This window comes from Copidosoma floridanum, unplaced genomic scaffold (genome assembly GCF_036245765.1).
Source record: "Copidosoma floridanum isolate Cflo_tuat_1 unplaced genomic scaffold, Cflo_Japanese_pri ptg000014l, whole genome shotgun sequence".
NCBI lineage: Eukaryota > Metazoa > Arthropoda > Insecta > Hymenoptera > Encyrtidae > Copidosoma > Copidosoma floridanum.
Window position 1 is genome coordinate 3,339,451 of NW_028321891.1, and position 19,206 is coordinate 3,358,656.

Genomic DNA, 19,206 nt, shown 5'->3' on the forward strand with positions numbered 1-19,206 from the left:
GAAATCGTGTATTCTATAAATTATTAAAAGAGAAACAATTTAATCCTACGAGCTAAATCGAGAAATGCAGCAATGGATATGTTCTCGTCCCCTGATGAGACATCAGAGAGAGAGAGAGGCACCGAGAGCTACAGAGAGAGAATCGCATATCTTTTATGGCATTTACTTTTTTTTTTTCTTTTCTCCAATTGATTTGATTATTCTGCATTCGTATGTATAAAATAAAGTCACGTCCAACGCGCATTTTTCTCTTCTTTCTCTTTCGATCAGGTACAGCCAAGAGAAATCTCGCACACCTCGGAGATTTTCGTTGCGCTTATTCTGTTTTTTTTTTTTTTTTTTTTTTTACAATTACAATTAATTAAATCATTTTCTTTTGTACAAAACATCGAATGGTGGTGACCGCAATATATGGATTGGAGCCTCCGTTGGAAAGCCTCTCACAACACCGTGTCGATAGCGTGCAAAACCCCGTTCGTCGCAGGGACGTTGTACGTGACGATGTGTCCCTCGTTGACTCTTATGCGCCCTGAAACACGAGAAAAGTAATCATTTCACATTGGCCCAATTACACCGAGTGCAGAGGTGGGTGGCAAATGCAAGCAAAGCCTTTCGAGTCTGTGGCAATAAAAAACCAACGGCGATCCAGACGAAGCCGGATGGTCGTTTGTATATTCATGAGGCCGAGAGGAGGCGTAAGTGATACGTATACGTACGAGAGTCGAAAGAAAAACGCCCGGTGAGCAAGTAGGTTATTGTTAGTTCCACACTCTGGCTGCATTTTACAACTGTGTATACATAAGTATTGTCTATGTATCTTTTTCCTCGGCAAAGTTATCTCCGAGGTACATGTACCCACTATACGTATATACTTGGCCGAGTAAAACCGATTTTTTTTCTCTCCCTCGCCTCGGCTCGACTAATTGTTACGTCGATCGAACGTTGAAAATACAATTAACGCCACGAAAATGCCTTGGAGAAATTGTTGTTCCACTTGCGCGCTCCGAATGCACGTATGGGCGAGCTCACGAGAAATTCGATCCCCCGAAAGACATTTTATTGCCCGAGAAAATCCGTATCTAATTCACCGCATCTCCAAAGGTTGATGATTTTTTTCTTCTCTTTTTGTCCGATCGACTAATTGCGAAAGTCCATTGGATTCGGCGTCATCGGATGCATTGCGGGGGAAAAAAAGGATGTACAGCTTTCTCGGGGAGATGCTTATCTGATTGTGGAGGAGCTAAAGGCTACACTGCGCCCAAAACTACGGTAGGTATACTTGTCGCGTAAAGAGGGAGTTGTTATTTATAAATGCTATGTGCACTCACCGCCGGTCTTTTGTATCTGTATGGGCGCTTGTTCCCTGAGCGAGTCCTTCTGGTGGTAATAGCGCATGCCGGCGGTGTAGAGGGTCGTGGGAATGACGTGCCTGAGCACGAGTTCCTTGGCAGCGTCGGGTCCGTCCGATTCCTGCCAGATGGGGGTCTCGGCGTTTTTGACGGCCGCCTCGGCGAGGGCCGCGTCCGTGGGCGCGAACACGGTGAAGGTCTTGGCGCCGGAGAGCATCTCCTCGAGGTTCGAGGCGTGGAGGATCTTGAGGAAGCCCGAGAAGCGGCGCTCGCGGTCCGCCTGGAGGGTCTGGACGAGGTCGCCCACGGGCAGGGGGAACATCACTCGGTCTATGGCGTGGGCCAGGCCTTGGGGCACCTCGACGTCGCGCTTGTTGGGCGCCACTCTGGCACCGTTTATCGTCGTCACCTGTTTTTTTTTTTTTTTTTTTTTTTGTATAATTTTCATTGGATCCACATTTCATGATAATTTGGGAACTACATCGAATCGAGTGAGTACTGCGCATTTATGGGTTTTAAATATAATAATCAAATGGAAAACTATTTTTAAGTAGGTCGAAATCGTAGCGTAAATTGTGAGCCAACAACCAAATTGTACATGAGATTCATTTACTATTGATTCATATGAACGTGCGCTAAAGGTGCGCTCATAAAAATAAGTGTTACACTTTCTTTTTTCCGGAAAACTGTATAAATTATTTGATTTGATTCATGATAAATGTTATTAGAATTGACGTTGAAATTGTGTACCAGAGAAACTCTTAAAATATACTATTGAACATAATTTACAGTAAAAGTGAATGTTTGCTCATTAAAAAATTGCAACTAGAGCCACTGAAAAATCACTGTGGCGACACTTGAAACTTAACTGTCTCGTTAACTTGCAGTCAAATGGCAAAAATAGCATTTAGTGAAAAAAAAAAAAAAAAAATGAACCTATACAAACATACCTGAATGTCATTCCACTCGTGGTCGTGCATCTGGTAGACATTGACGCGCAACTGCGTACCCGCGAGACTCACCCCGGTCATCTCGTCCTGCAAGCTGTCGATCCTAAATGCCCCCGGGACGACGTGATGCAGCAACAACTGTTTCGCAGCAACGCAAATAATATGTCCGTGTACATAATTATATTACGGCGTTTAAAAAAAAGAAAAAAAAGGAAAAAAAAAGACAATAAAGAGTAAACACAAGTAACTTACTCCGCTGAGGAGGCGCGGGTTGTCGCGGAACTTTTGCTCGGCCTTCTCGGGCCCGCCGAGCTGCACGAGCAAGGTACGGAAGGCCTTGTCGGTGGGCACGAAGATGGTGTAAGGACCTTTTCGAACACGATCAGCCAAAACAAAGAAGAACTGTGTAGGTATACATGTGTCCATACATAGGCGACATCAGGAAAATCATACGTTGCGAAAGGAAAAAAACCCTTTGTAGTATATACATATAGCGCACGTATTACTTTGATGTATAGGTACGTCTAACGCAATACCCGGCCGTTGGATAATCGTTAATGAACAATGCAACGGTGCAATGCTGCAGCTCTCACGCGTTCACTCGTGGACGAGCAGCGAGAGCTCGTATTTTATATATACCTACGGTGGTTGGTGGTATTATCATTTAGCGACTAACGAGTGCGTGTGCAGGTATATACTACTGTTTAATTGGTCACTGATGAAAATTAATCGTTTGCGCTCGTATAGGTATAAACACATATACGGAAAAGACAATACGGGAAACATTACGTACAACTTGTATCTGCCTTTTTGTTTTGTGTCTGTGCCCAATTTACATTACAAATTATACGAAGCCAATGTCATCGGTATATACGTATAATACATTGCACGGTTTCGTGTCCAAACCGAAACTAATTTCATACGTTCGGAAGTAAAGTTGTAGTATGGGTATATCGGTATACACATATAGTTATAAGAGTAACGATTTCCTCGAACGAGAATCGGCGATCGGGCGAAGCGAGCCGGCAAAAACTATCCTTTCCCACACACACGTAGGTCTCATGCGATTTGCAACTATAAAAAATACCGCACGTGTGCAAGTACTTTGCACTTAAACTGTGTGTCATGGAGAGAGGGTCAGGGGGAGAAAGGATTTTGCACGCGTGTATATATACACTTACATGTACTTATCCAAAACGATGGAAGTAACGAAGCGGCGCTAAAGTTTTTACCTTTATAATTATATATATATACCCATCCAATCGGACGAATGATACACGTGGGGTAGCCAAGTATATTATCGCATTTATCCGCTGCCGCGGCTTTTCTCGATTTATTTTTTGCCTATACATTGCGAAAACGTCGTCGTATACAGTCGCGCAAAGGATTATTATTTCGATACCGCGGCTACTTTGTCATTATTCAAGCGTTTACGATTTTCCCGAAGCTGCAGTATACATTATAGGTATACATGCGTATAGAGCCAATGCATAACAAGACAATGAAACAAAACAGTAGGTACTTTGGTTGCCCGACAATTAGCCGAATAATTAGATTGCGTATGATGTATACACGTTATATACTGCACGTGCACACAGTTTGGCACACCGATGGGTATACATACCTAATAACAACACCAACGACTGATGAAACTCTCCCGTATACATGAGTTGGCGCGTGAGAACCCCCAGCGTACGCGCAGAAGCGCTTTGGAGGAAAAGATCGCGGATGCCGATGTGTAATCGATACGCGTATCCTATACACGAGATCCACGTAGTCCAAGATACCTCGCGTAACGCTAGAAAGTGCATCTGGCCCGGGCTTTCGACTTTTCCGACATGAGCTCACGCGTGCAACAACAACACCATGTATATAATGTACGTGTGTATGTACTATATACCTGTCTCGTTGAGTACAGTGTCGAGGCCCGACTGCCTCAGGTACTTGGCCATGGCGAACAGGCCCTCCCGTCTGAGGAGGCTCGAGAGGCTCTCCTTGGAGTTGGCGTAGCTGGGGCTGATGCTCGTGGGCCTCGCCGACGCCGAGACCACCGAGGTCGCGGGACTCGTGTTGTACTCAAAGTAGTTGCTCGCTGGCGTGGTCGGGCCGAATATCTCGTTGGTGTCGAGGAGGCCGTTCGACGAGACGGGGAACGGCGACGACGACGGATACCTCAGAGTCACGTGGTTAACACCGAGTTGTTGCTGGTGGCTCGGCTTGGCCGTCGTCGAGATGGAATTGAGCGCGTGGCTGGATATGGACGAGGCCGAGGTGACGTACTTGTCGGACGAGGCGACAGAGTTCGGGGACACCGAGACCAAGGGCCCGCGGTTCGTCTGCGGCAGGGTCGGCCTAAATGTCGTCCTGTAGGTCGTCGAGTGACGCTCCGTCGTGGTCGTGGTGGTTGGTGTCATCGTCGTGCTCGTAGTCGAGGATGCCACCTGGCGCTGGGTGGTGCTGCTGGGCGGCAGCTTGATCTCGCCCTTCTTGATGCGCTCGACTATCGAGTCGACGTCCGTCCCCGCTTCCTTTTCCACGTTGCCCTTCACCCCTTGCACCTGCACGCAAAAAAAAAAAAAAGAAAAAAACCCCGTTGATGGTTTTATCTCACCCGCGGGTGTATAAATATAGGCTCACCTTGTAACTGCCGTCGGGCTGTTCCTCGAGGACGACGAAGGTGACCTTCTTGGCCGGCTGGTTCTGCAGCGGGTTCTTGCCGAGGTCCTCGAGTTTGCCGTCGTTGCTCTGGCGCAACACCTCAAAGTCGGCCCCTGGGGGTACCACGCCCTTGGTCAGCTCGTCGAGGACCGCCTTGGCCGGCTTGATGGTCGTGGTCGTGGACGGCAAACCGTTGGGCGCGTGTATGACCTGGAGCCGCTTGCCATTGGGCAGGACGACGTCTCTGGTCGTGACGTTGCGCTCGCGGTCGTCGGTCCCCGACTGGGCCAGGGCCAATTTGAGCTGGCGCAGCAGCAACTCCCTGTCCGAGGTCTGCTTGGTTGGCTTGTCCGTCTGGTAGACGAGCTTGATCTGGGGCTTCTTGCCCTGCTGCTGCTGCTGCTGCTGCTGGTTCTGAATCAGCGCCAGGATATCCTGCTGCTGGTGGTGCTCATCCAGGGACTGCTTGGCCACTGGCTTCTGCGTGCTCGCGTACTTCTTCTGGTGGGTGGCAATGGCCCTCAGGAATATGTCGTTCTCCGAGGCGGTGATCTTCCGCGCCGTCGGCGACGACAGCAACACCCCACTGCTGGTCGTAGTCGTCTGCGTGGTGGTGGTGGTGGTTGTGGTTGGCGTGGTCGTGGCTGGACCACCAGAGATGGGGAAGGGCGTGCCGAGGCTCGACGGCAGGAGGGTCGAGCGGAGCTGGAGCTGCTGGAGCCTCAGGAGCTCCTGCTGGCGTCGCAACTCCTGCTGCTCGAGGAGGAGCTGCTCGCGCTGGCGCTGGAGGATCTCGAGTTGGCGCTGTTTCTCGTAAAACTCGGCCAACTGGGGGTTGGGCTGGGGACGGGGCTCGTCGAGGAAGCCCGGCTGTTGGGGCTGAAAGTCCCCAAAGTGGTTGGCAAAGTGCTGCTGGTAGTTGAGGGGCGGGACGATCGGGCCCTGGGACTGGTGCTGCTGGACGCGCTGCTGGAGGCCCTGCAGTTGCTCCTGGAGCTGCTGTTGGCCCGGTTTCTTGCGGTCGACCTTGTAGCGGGCGAGCGAGGAGAAGGGCGCCCCGGCGTCCGTGGCCAAGGAGGCCGGCTCGCTCGGCTGTTGGGTCGCGGGCCCGTCGAACTGCTGCTGGACGTCGCTGAGGATCTGCGTTTGCTGGGAGGCCGACAACCGGGGACGCGGGTCCAACGACGCACGCGCCTGCTGCAGCTGCAACGCACACGTTTGCCGGTTGAATAGCCTTTTCTTCCTTCCCTCGAGGGATGAGAAAAAGAGAAAAAAACTCTCGATTGGGAAACGTAAATCGAGGCAAGAAAACGATCGGCCGCGCTTTCCCGTCGTATAACTGCACCTCTTGATGGCTCGTTCATATTATTGCACCGGTCGACGTATATGTATATATACGTGCCCCCGCGAGTATGCGTTTGGAGCCAAATTTACGGCTGGGATGTATACGTATAACCTAATGCGGTGTGTGTGTGTGTGTGTGTCGTAACACGCGAGACCGTAGAAAGAGAAATTAAAAAGAAAGCGAGAGTACCTCGTGGTTAATCGCGTCTACGACTCTCTGGACGTTGCACGTTGATGGCCCGGTCTAATGGAACACGTCGGCAGCGCATCTCGGCTCTTCGGGGAAGAAATCGTATTATTACTGGTTTCAATTTTCTGATGTTGCATCCACAAAAATATCTTGATTTTTTGCGGGAAAAGACCCCATTTCGTACGTTTTTTTCTATTCGTGCAATCACGGTGCCATTTTCGAGAGTTTATAGATCACCGGAGAATAGCCCCGGAGACGATGGCACTTATCCGACGAAAACCATCAGTTTGTCCCGAGTTTGAAATGTTTATGAGAAGAGCCCGAGTTACGCGGGTGTCGAATCGCTATTGCGACGATGCTTACATTACATAAGACGAAACGACGGAAGCTGCACACCATGAGGTGATGGATATACCTGCACACGCGTGCAAGTACATATTTTTGCACGCAACTGCAGGAAGACCTTGTTGTATGTATATTATTAGGATGTACCACAGCCATGACGAAAGCGACACCCATCTAGCAAACTATGTGTACTATATATGGCACGGTGTAGTTGTTTGTTCGTATGTATACGCGTATTACAAGGGGGTACATGTATATATACACACATATCCGTACACGAATTAGGGCTCCTTTGCGTTAGCGGTAGTTGGTAGAAAGTTTGTTTCTCATATCGGCGAGAAACCCCGAGCGCAACAATGGCACACAAAATCTCGCCACGGGAAGAGAGCTGCGCTCGTGCGTATATACGTACATGGCGAAATAGTTTGCAATATATCGGTGGGTTGTGTTGGTATACACGGAGAGCCGATTCAATTAAAATTAAAGCCCCATCCGTGTGCGGTGGGTGCCCCCCTCCCCCAAACGATCTAATATACGCTCGCACGCTTTTATATTTTCTTTTTTTTTTTTTTTTTTTACGAGTTTATTCCTCCGTTGTTCGTTGTGCAGTACAATATGTATACAATTAATCCCATTTAAGCCCGCTTTGTGTCGAGTCTTTTCTTTTTTTTTTTTTTTAATTTCCGTAAGCCTCGGCAAGTTACGTGTATATACTATATGTCCTATTCCTATGTATATGGTTTCGTCTTTCGTGCCTTTCTGGCGCAACGATCGCGAGAGGAATGCAACGAAAATTCCTCGGGCCGGGCCGGAGGAAGGGACAATCATGATAATGATGATAATAATGTTTAATCGGTTTCCTGCGGTGCACCGAGTGATTCGCCCCCCCCCCCTGTTTTAGCCCGTCCCATTAGGAGAAAAAATTTTTTTTTATTTCTTTCGCGATGCTAATTGAAGCTAATTGCGCAAACGCGACGCGCCTGGGGCCGTAGACTATTATTATTATTATTATCATTGTCGTTTTTGTTCTTTATATATATATATATATTCCCTCGTTTTGCCAAATGGTATAACATATAGACTGCAGCGAAGGATTTCCTTACTTTTTTCTACACCTTCTGTTTGTGGAAAGTGCTATTATGATGTACCTTGCGTATTGTATGCACAATATATTATATCACATTATTGATCGAGGGATCGATTTTAATGGCCCTTAGTATATATATTATTATTTACAAAATAATGGGAGTACGTGTACCTATACCCAAGAAAACGATCGAAACAACGGCAAAGTACCCTATCGCGTTGGAAAGTCCCGAACGAAGACGATCCGACGGAGATTCGTATACCGATCGACGATTTTATACGCTCGTCGCTGTATCGTATACATATACCTATTATACTCGAGGGATATCCAAGTTCAGAGGTGAATGAAAATGAGTTGACGGCGAGTTCGTCGACCGGGAGATAAGAGAAATTACAATTCTTCCTTCCCTTTCTCTCCCTCCCGCTATGATAGTCCGCGCAATTAACTCTTCCACCATAGCGATCGGCTGGAATTAAAATAGTCGTGCCGTCTACGTACATATTATACACATATATAATATATGCAGACGACCTCTTCCGCTCTCCAATGCAACGCAAGTGTATTGTATACGGGTATACTCCTATTAAAAGTAATACATACGCGCACTCGCTCGCATTCCGTGGGTTTTTCTCGAGTTTTCCACACGCGCCTCGTCGCATCGGCACACGCTTGTAGGTATTACTTATATTATATATGTTATACAACACGAGCAAAAGAGAGAACACCTCCACGCGCGTGGGTACAACATTACAAGTATACCTTTTACTTTCGTCTCTCTCGGAACCTCGGCCGTTTATTCCATTTAACTCTTAACGTCAATCGGTATCTCCTTCCGAGAGCACCTATATTATTATCATTATCATTATCATTATTATTATTGTTATTATTATTATTATTATTATTATTATTATTATAAGTAGCGTCCTGTGCTCGTTGTGCCACCATAGCTCGATGCCCGCAATCCATTATGTGTACACTCAAGCTATTGATGTTCTCTCTGTTGAAGTGAAAGGGGAAGATGTAGCCGTATACTTATAATTAACGAGTGATGTGTGTTTCCTTTGATGCCGAGTCAGGAAACAAGTAGTGTGTCTATATAATATATACTTGTACGCGCCGCGCGCTTCGCGGCAATTAACTTGTTACAGGCTCTCTCGATGAAAGAACTTATTGGAACGCGTTCTCTAAGTTCTCTCTTTGTCGTGTCATCATCGACGCTTTTTTTTTTTTTCCATATACGCACGATTGTTTTCACTTTTGCACACTCCACTCTGTTTTAATCTGTAAGCGCTCGCATATTTATGTCCACCGATGCAAAGTATTTGCGAGAAAAAAAAAAAAAGAAGAAATTTCTAAAAATCTAGATGATATGCGGTGCTTGTGATGCATATATACATCGTTTTTGGCGAGAAAGTTCCCCCTCCCCCCAACCCCTACAGCGTATAATAAGCGAATCGAAGAAATTCGATCATTCCAAGAATATTCATGCGGCTCTCTCTCTCGAGATGAATATATTTTTCAAAAATGAAAAAAAAAAAAAAAAAAAATAGCACGCTACTTTTCTCCATCTCTCACCTCGAGTGTTTAAAATAATCCCGGAGAAAGCGGACGAAATCTCGTAAATTTTTTTTTTTTTCTTTCCATCCCGCGATGGCCATTATTGCGCTCCGCAAATATAAACGCACGGATTACCGATGCGCGTTACGAGCTGTTAAAATTTTCCGTACAGCTGACGTTTACGAGCATCGCCTTCGATAAAATATCAACAGTTCGCTGCGTTTATCATGCATATAATAAATATATAGGCGTTCGAGTGGATCGTGAGAATAAATTCCCTCGATTGAACATTATTTCGTGACTCTGCGATTATTATTTGCACTTTACGATCGTTTATACCGCAGTGTACGCATAGAGCCATTATTTTATTACCAATAGGTGATTGATGAAAATCAATAGTTTGCACAGTGTGTAAATAAAGAAGGTTGAGCTGAAAAAATAAACGGCCACCTTATATATATATACACGTTTGGCACGTGTTACAATGTAGACATTCATGATAAAAGAAAGTGACCCGAGATGATGTGGCCGAAACGACTGTGCCGGCTTGTTTTCGCTGCTCTAGTTCCTCCGCGCGCCCGGCCCGCCTACGTGGTGCCCCCCTACCCGGTTGGGTTTAACGCGTTTTCTCTTTGGACCAACGAGATGTATTATGCATGTATACACGGTCAAGCGCTAAATGGGCACTTTTCAAAAACCGAGCGTGTTGACAAATATGTGTTTCTTTCTTTCATCGCTGTGAGATCCTTATTTCGACGCGGGGAGGAAAAAAAAAAAAAAAAGAAAAAACTTTCTTTTTCCCGCAGCAAAAGCAAAATCGGCTATTATGTGTACATAAACCAAAAACTTTGATCCACTATACCACAAAACACCTCGAGAGCCGAATCGATTTTCAACTTTCTCGGTGCGACGAGCTCCGCGGTATGGGTTGTTTTTTCCCTCTCCTCTTCGCAGAAATTTCATTGTTCCGCCGGGAGGGCCCTCGCCAACGAGTATCGGTTCGAAATCGATTGTTCCCCGTAAATTGGAGCCTCTCGGCTCTGACCTTCGCTATATATACAGGAGGCGGAGAAACTCGACGGAGCGACCATCAGCTCCTGTAGATAAGTGCCCGTCCGCGCGTTTTACAACTTGTGTGCACTCATCAAGAGAGACCGCGCACTTTCAGTTTTAGCACCGAGGTGGGGACGAGCGAAGAAATGCGCGGAGGACACCGCGGAAAGATGACATTTGTACGTGCGCACACGCATACCCTGGTGTGGATGGGATATGAAAACACAACGAAAAAGCGGAAGTAATCCCCGCGGCGAGGGAAAAGACACAACATCGTCCGCGCTTGGCTTTCTTCATTATACTTATAGAGCCGCGTTTTCGCGCAATAATGAACATCGCCGTTCCCGTTATACGTATATGATGGCTGCACACGTTTACGAGTCAACACAATTTACGCGTAACACCCCCGCTGTTACGTTCCTTGGCAAATCGCTCTTTTTTTTCTTAATCACCGTATATATAAATATACGTTTCGTTAATTTTGATGATTATAGAGCGATGATTTTTCGATGGTGGTGAGGGCCCATTGTTACGTGAAAAATTCGCCCGCGAGGGAAACGTGAGTAATCGGTACGAACCAACGCCCGGACGAATCGAGTCTTTGTCCGTTAAAAATATACGTACTAGTACACAGGCTGCCAGGTAGATGTACCGGTGCTCGGGATGAAAGTGAAAATTGAGATTTGTTCGCGGGGGGGAGAAATGTACCTACCCGGGAGCTGCGCAGAAGAAACGAATATAAATTCGAGGGAATCGGCCGATCCATCGGATGGCCGGGTCAGTGTCTCGGATGCGTGTGTATAAATATACACAGCTTCGCGGACTACAACGGCCCGCGATATAATTAACTTTCTTTTCCTGCAGCTATAAAATGAGAGTATCTACCTACTGGGTATATAAAAGACCGGACAACGCGGTGTATGTACATGTGTAGGAGAGCTCCCTGCCTCCGGACCTTTTTCTCGGCTCCGACTTTCGTGCAACCTTCCTTTGGTCCGCTCTTTGACGCGTTAGTAGGTATACATTTACATGGGACTCTCTTATTGACAAGAGGGCTGCAAACAGGCAATGTGTATAATATACATCGAGCGAGGCTTTTGTACACCATCAGCTATATATTTATATACGTGAACGCGGGCAGGACGAGAGGTCAAAGTATCCGTGGGCGGTGGGGTATCGGGGAGGGGACTCGGGTCGATCGGAAGAGAGAAAGAGGATATTATACATGCAGAACATTACTGTCGCACACGTATATATAAATACCCCGGAGGATGGTACCTACCACTCTCGGCGTACATATTAGGAGAAAGTCTATTCGCGACGCTTTTAACTCTTGCGCGCTTTCTTGCACGTGTACATACGTATAACGTACATGTAACTATATTGGCTGATGCAGTTGATCTTACAGGTCTACTATATATACAGAAACATCCTTCACCTTGTAAGTGGGTGTACAGTATATGTATATGTATACATACCCGGACGGGTTGTAGGTGCAAGTGCATTGGCATCGCTCGCAAGAGGTGTATATAATATTATATAGGCTGTTGTAGCTATGGTGGTGTACGAGTTGCCTTGATCTCTCGCTGACTCCCGCTCCTTTTTTTCCTCCCATCATTTTTGCAGTGATATACCGTACCGATCGCGACTGTAGCTATACCTACGTAGCTTGTAAAAAAAAAAAAAAAAAAAAATCAATTTGAAACGAACGATCGGGTATATCGTGAAAATATTTCGAGTTTTCGTCGGTACCTCGAGGACTTGTCCATTGAGTTTTTTTTTTCTCTGATTGAGTGTACCTATATACTCTATTTGAATTTCAGAAAAAAAAACTAAGCTCTAAGGAAGTTTCATTGCTCAACCGTACGTTACAATGTTGCAAAACACACCTCGATCTGTCGCAAAGGACTATCGGAGATGACGTTGGCCGATCGCTCGATATGTACACGAAACGGCAAAAGATATAACCGATATCCGTTGTGCGTCGCTCTCGAGCGTAGGTGTCGCACATGTAAATGCACTTGTATTGGAATAAAAGCTCTGCCATCAGGATGGCAATTACACAATTGACGATTATATTATAAAAGGAGCCGAGCGCTGTTGAGTTGTGTCGCGAGTGTGACAAACATATATATATACAAAGCACAAAGGGAGCCGCGCGCGAGGAAGTGGGCGAGGTATAGATGGATGGCACGACGCAGGGGAGAACAATCGCGTATACGGTCCTCGTGACCCGGATAGAGGGTATACACCGGGGGATACGGCTGCCGGTACGGTTATATGTATATACTTAATGGCTGCAATTCGTGCAATACGTCGCTCCACTGCACGCGAACGCGAAATTTCTCGTGTGAAACCGAACGCAACTGCATCAGGTGGCTTCGCGTGTATACCACCGGCTCGAGCTGTACCGATGCATATGCGGTAATTTGCACTTTCCGCGAGACGCGCCGGGAATCACGAAAATTACGGCAGCCCCCGGGATGTCGTCGCCGCTTTTTTAATGACCCAATCTAATCTCGGGGCGCGCCATATCTGCGGTGAAATTTGGACAGATATTGCGAAAAGTGCATCAAGAGGCTGTTCTTACGCCCGGAATTTGCCCTCTCCCCTCCGCCGTTCCATCTTCTGTACTTTTTCCATTTTTCTTTTTTTTTTTTCCCCGAGTTTGCAAATCGACTTTCTTGAGAGCAGCGTTTTATTAGCCAGTTGGCTGGCCATGTATAGCTTTTCGCGAGAAAGTGACCCCGACGCGTTCGCACAAACAGTTAAACGTATACCATCAGAGTCGGGCATTTGAAAAAGAAATTTTTTCTCGCGTATATGTATGACGCGCGTACACGCGCGAGATGCAATATTTCGCCCGACAATAACTAAAGTACACCTATGTAATAGGAGTACCAAGAATTTCGAAAAATAAAAAAAAAAAAAAAAAAGGTAGCGCTTCAACGTATAACAACCGCCTCCATGTACATAAACGTTATACATACATTCTCGACGCGGATGCGTAATGATGTTTCTCTGCGGGGCTTTCTACGTGTTTTTGATGATATAATTTATGCACGCACGTGCGATCACTTTTCGATTTCGCGGTAATTATGGCTATGAAAATGTGTACACCTAATGTGGAAAAAACAAAAAAAAATACCCAGAGTATATACATACACGCAGTCGCGGAAGTCAATCGGTCATCAATATTGGATGTATGTGTATATACGTGCATTACGCACGAGGTCATTCTCTGGATCATTGCCCCGATGAGGTCTTTGCAAAGCATATATTATACATATACTCACCAACATATATATGTATAGTTGAGATAGAGTGTAAGCGGGGATGAGACGCGAGTGAAAGTTCAGCTCATAAATATCGCGTTTCGCGAGTCCGGCGGTGTATTTGCGCTGCGTCCGATGATTTCATCGACGTTTCTCAGTCCCCCGAGACTTTCGAGGCTCTCCGTGGTATTGGAGGGGTGACATTAACTAATAGCCGTCGTGTGAAACTGATGGACAAAAAAAAAAAAAAAAAAAAAACGACGCGAGTAGTAAATTCACAGCGTCGCGCTCCCATTACGGCAACTAGGACTTTTTCTTTTTTTTTCTCTTACCCAGTGCAAAGATCCATTCGGTTTCAAAAATGAGTCACGGATATCGTAAAATACACCCGCGCAAGCCCGTCATTCCTTATCCAAAGTACCTATATACCCTATATATACATATACATATATACGTAATGTAAAGAGAAAAAAGAAATGTTAACTCGATTGCGCGCGCGACTGTCGCCGTGACTCTGCCGTTTAATCCGCGAGGCCGGATTTTTTCCGAGCCTCGGCTATTTCGCAATAACCTTTCGTTATTCTTATATACAAGTATTACTTATTTAATCTTTCGCCGTGGACGAGCAGTTGTATATATATATATACAGCCGCCAACTGCAACGGAGTCAATCAAACGAACCGCGGACTTTCACTTTTGGAGCGGAAAAATTGTACGTGCTTTTCGTACAAATCAGCGCGTCCCCCGTACAACCGTCACTAGATTCTTATCGCGAAGGGCAGTACGGATGTACGATATGCCCTACCTCGGGGTCGAAACGAAATAACACGACGATTCGTTTTTTTTTTTTTTTTTTTTTTTTTTTTTTTTTCTTTCCCATTTGTCCGCTAGCGCAACAGGGAAGAGCCCGCGCCGACAGACTTATTATCCGTGCCATTAATTATTTTCGCGCTCCCTCGGGTGTATACTTACTCCTGATGCAACTTTGGAGTCTGCGGTCGTTGCGCCATTTCATCCTCCGCGACGCGGCAAAATTTCTTTTTTCACGCTTTCGTATATATGAGTGTGTGTTTTTGCGTCCCCTCGCGCTATTGGTGGATAAAAGGAGGATCTTGGACAGTCGAAATATGCAAAAACACCTCAAAGTTCGCGAGTACTGCAGGGGGTGGATTTCGGAAACCCAAGTCTACACAGATGCACGTTGTTGGAGCGCGAGGAAATTTTACGGCCTCGGCATCGCGTTACATCGCTCCGTGTAACAATGGCACCGCCACCGCATTCTATTGTATATATATACGCGTATTAACCACACGCTTCTGCGTAAGATTTAATTGTATTACTTGCTTCTTTTTTTTTTAGTTTTCGCAATAAGAATAATTAAGAGAAGCCAAATGGAGCTGCCAAGACGAGAGAGAGAGAGAGGAACAACAACAACAAAAAAAAAAGGCCTCATAATAATATACCCACCGGGGAAAAGTGAAAATAACGTTATATAAACGGGGGACGATTACACGAGCTGCGAGCGGCCCATTAGCCCGGGTGCAATTAGGTCCGTGTGGTGTAGCGGAGAAACAAAAATCGTTCCTCCTCCTCTATATTTGTAAGGATCAAAATTCCATGACGAAAGTGAAAAACGTATACCTACATGGAAGGGATATATTTATAGGTATATATATATGTATCGAGCGATGATAGTCAGCGAGTGCATAACACGTCGGCGCGAGAGTAATGGCCCCGGGTATGTTATACACACGCCGAATAAAAAAAAAAGGCCAAGAAAAGGCGCTGTCCCTTTAGCGAGCGGACGCGCGACTCCGGACCCGATCGGCGGCCTCTCTTATCGTTTGTGTATCAGGGACTCTCGCGTTGCACCGGAGAGCCATATAATTCGTCTCTCGGCTCGGCTGCGCAGTATACACGTATACGTATACAAGTATATTATGTAGGTATATACGCTCTTGGAAGTATATATATATTCTATCCGCTGCGTGGGAACGGTCGAGATTTTCACAGGACCTTGAGGCCCATTGGCTATATTATATATGTATAATAGCCGATCGGTCGTTGATTTCACCACCGCCTCGTTGTACAAAGCGCATATAATATATATATACATACAAACAATTGCACCGATGACGTACAGGCGTGACGCCTATATATGCACATGGCTTTTGATCCGCTCCTCTCCACACAATACCCACTTATGAGTGTACTTACCCTCCGATTTTACGTATATACATGTAATACTATCAACACGCGTCTATACGTATAACGATGGACATATATATTTGTAGCCTACATAATAATGTACATATGCACACGTAGCTACGTACGTGCATTTCTCTCGCTAATTACCAGAGGTTTCGGCGTGCTACCAGCGAAGGATTTTTCATTCCGGCTCATGTATACGTGTACATGGTGTATAGGTACCGGCGATAATACACATCGCGGTAGATGAGAGAGGATTGATGCCTGAAATTAGCGCGGGATCGCGAAACTTCTTCTTCGCTCTCTCGACGTGTTCGGTATATACTATGCACCCGTGGGGGCTTTTTTTTTTTTTTCTTTAATTTTTCCCCCCCCCCGCGTAAGATCGAGCGTGTGGGTACCGTGGAATTTTCGTAAACCGTACGTATTCGGCACAACACCCGTCAATTTAGCGCGAGCACTACCGAAAAACTTACCTCGGAAAAAAAAAAAAAAAAAGAAATTGAGAAAGAGGTTGAGCTTTCTCACACGCGCGAGCATGCATGCCCGCACTTGTGGGAAGACAAGCGCGGAACGAGAAGGTACAGGAACAGCGACGTTTATTATTCAATAATACATACGCGCTCGCGATGCCGATAAGATTTCGCGAGGCGATGATAATTCCGGGAATCATTGGTTTCGGAGAGTACGTAATGGTACGTGCATCACGGACTCAAATGGGGGGGGGGGGGTAAAAAAAAGACAACTTGACAGAAACCCCGTGAGATCGTACGAACGTTGTGTGTCTCTGTACAGGTATATATATATTTTCGACAGGATAGAAAAACCCAACACACAAAGGCGGAAGCGGCGCGCTCGGGTGAAATTTTCCTACCGATTAACGTGCAGGATACGATATATAATGCCCGCGATGCGATATCTCTCTCTCTCTCTTTGCCCGTGTATGCCTATACCATAAATCACGGACTCTTATACAGATGCACAACAGGAGCATTCAAATGAAACCGCAACTTATTTTATATTATGGATACGCGTTACGTCACACACACATATTCGCGCTTATATATTAGACACCTTACAATAGGTATATATACCTCGTATACCTCGAAATTAAAGGAGCCGGCAGTGCTTGTAATAACAACATTATAATTCATCCCCAACGTAATCTCAAGTTACTTTTAATTATACGTATATGCGTAAACGAGGTATTGAAAGTTGGAAGAAAAGCGAAGCGGGTCAACAATCGCGCATTGTTCGTCGGTCCAAGGAGGACAGGGTGTTTTGTCCAAACGATGTGTAATTCGATATGCACATTTTATGTATTTGGGTATCGATGAATCTGTGTGTCCCGTGCACCTTCGATGGCGAGGACACACGTAAGTGAACACAACGCCATGAAGGAAAAAGATCGGAAAAGAAAAAAAAAAAAAAATTTCCCAACCGATGGTTGATTTTGCCGTCACCCGCGCTTTTCTCCTTTCATCGCGGCTTTTTTTCACTCGAGCAACAGTCTATATACTTGTTATAACAATGCCCGTGTGTGTGCACTCGCTTGCGCGCGAGTATCGGTATACTCATGGAATCAGCCGCGCGGATCGAAGGTCGTTATGCATCGTGGGAACGAAACCGCGTATATATACATATATGTACACGTGTATGAACGACCCGTTGTGTACGAAAAGTAGATACCTTTATCCGCGCGGTCAAAGTTTCGTTGCAAGGCTTTTCCACCCACTTTGGACGGAAAGAAACTACTTAATTGCCCTTTCCGCGCCCCGATTCGCGGGATGAGTCCACCGCGCGGCAGTGACCGCTATAATTACACGCTGTGGACACACACACACATAACGCGCTACTTTGAGAAAGTGGTTTTTTTTTTATCCAACGCTCGTTCAAGTTCAATTTTATGTTTTTTCACGGCGGTGTCGAAATTTCCATGTACAATTGCCTGCGTATATAATATACAATTATTGGGCTCTGTTTCGATTGTACGTAAGTATGTACGTGAAAATGGTCGTGTGTATACTCACTTGTTGTAGACCAGGTATGCTGGGGTCCGAGGTGAGGATCGAGGCCTCGGCCGCGCTTGGGCCCACCAGGTGGAACAGCAGCAGCACTAGGATCGGTGGACCCGTGCGGCTCGGCACTCGCCGCATCGTGCCGAAACTCGTCACAAACAAAGTACTCGCCGATATATTATATTACAAATATAGTGTGCGCGGCAAAAAGTTGACTCGATCGGCAAAAGTTTCGAAAGGGGTGAACCGGAGGGACGACTTTTGGCTTTGTTTTTTTTTTTCGTTTTTTCCAAAGGAGAGCGGACTTTTGGGCCGCGGAGTTTCGGCGACGGGGAGCAAAAAGTGTAAAAGTATACGCGCGCACGAGGGAGAGAGGCGTTCCGAGAGGGACTGCAAGAGATCGGTAAACGTCCGGGAGTTTTACCATCTCCGGGCTCGCGAAGCGCCAGGTCGCGGGGGGTGCATAGGTGGGAGAAGCTGCTACTGTTTCGTGAGCGCGGTGAAGGTGAGCGCAATACCTATACATATATGTTATACTCACTTGCGTGCGCGTGTATGATATTACATGTATAAGTGTGTGTGTGTGTGTTCGCTTCTCCTGGTATATAAACGCAAGCCCTTTCGCCCGCGCAATGTTTTCGTAACGCGGCTTCTTCTTTTTTTTCTGCCCGATTAGTTTAATGACTGGACTCATCTGCGAGGCTATTATGCGCTATACATTTTATTTTTTTTATTGAGATTTCAGTGTGTTGCGCTATTCACCGACTTTCACTTTGTTTGTTTTTTTACTTTTTCCTTCCAAACCTGTATACATCCGGTATCCTGTAACTATAATATGTTATAATTGTGCGTTAATACGCGTTGCCAAAGTGCCGAAATTTTGTACCATCATCGGTGTAATTGGTCGTTTACGGTAATACATACCTATCCATCGAGTCGGCGAATGGGAGAGTTATATGCGTATTATACCAACAAAAAAAAAAAAAAAAGCTAATCAATTTCTCAAGAAGAAGAAGAAATTAGTTGTATATATGCGTATAGGAGTACCGTGAAATTATGTCGAAACGTCGTGTGATGTGCTCCGGATGAGGTCCAGCGTCTTTCTCTCGATGACTTTCTTCCGGAGTTTCGCTCGCGGTGTTTTGGACCGTCGACGCGGGCCCCCTCGAGGT

General features: G+C 46.0%; 1 protein-coding gene across 1 annotated transcript; it reads right to left on the reverse strand.

Annotated features, from left to right (window-relative positions):
- Positions 1-433: 433 nt before the first annotated feature.
- LOC106638145 (uncharacterized) lies at positions 434-18,172 on the reverse strand. Its single transcript, XM_089592102.1, has 8 exons — positions 18,047-18,172; positions 12,423-12,467; positions 4,937-6,151; positions 4,200-4,857; positions 2,552-2,667; positions 2,300-2,437; positions 1,329-1,758; positions 434-529 (listed from the first exon to the last, which is right to left on the reverse strand). The coding sequence occupies exons 1-8, from the start codon at positions 18,170-18,172 to the stop codon at positions 441-443; spliced, it is 2,817 nt and encodes a 938-aa protein (XP_089448228.1). The 3' UTR covers positions 434-440.
- Positions 18,173-19,206: the final 1,034 nt, after the last annotated feature.

Excerpts from the sequence above, each read along its gene's own strand:
- LOC106638145 (XM_089592102.1), bottom strand. The coding sequence starts at position 18,172 with ATGCGGCGAGTGCCGAGCCGCACGGGTCCACCGATCCTAGTGCTGCTG. Across the intron at positions 6,152-12,422 it reads GTCCTTTGCGACAGATCGAG|GCGCGTGCGTCGTTGGACCC; the intron begins GTGTGTTTTGCA and ends CAGCTGCAGCAG. Across the intron at positions 2,438-2,551 it reads ACCCGCGCCTCCTCAGCGGA|TTGTTGCTGCATCACGTCGT; the intron begins GTAAGTTACTTG and ends GCTGCGAAACAG.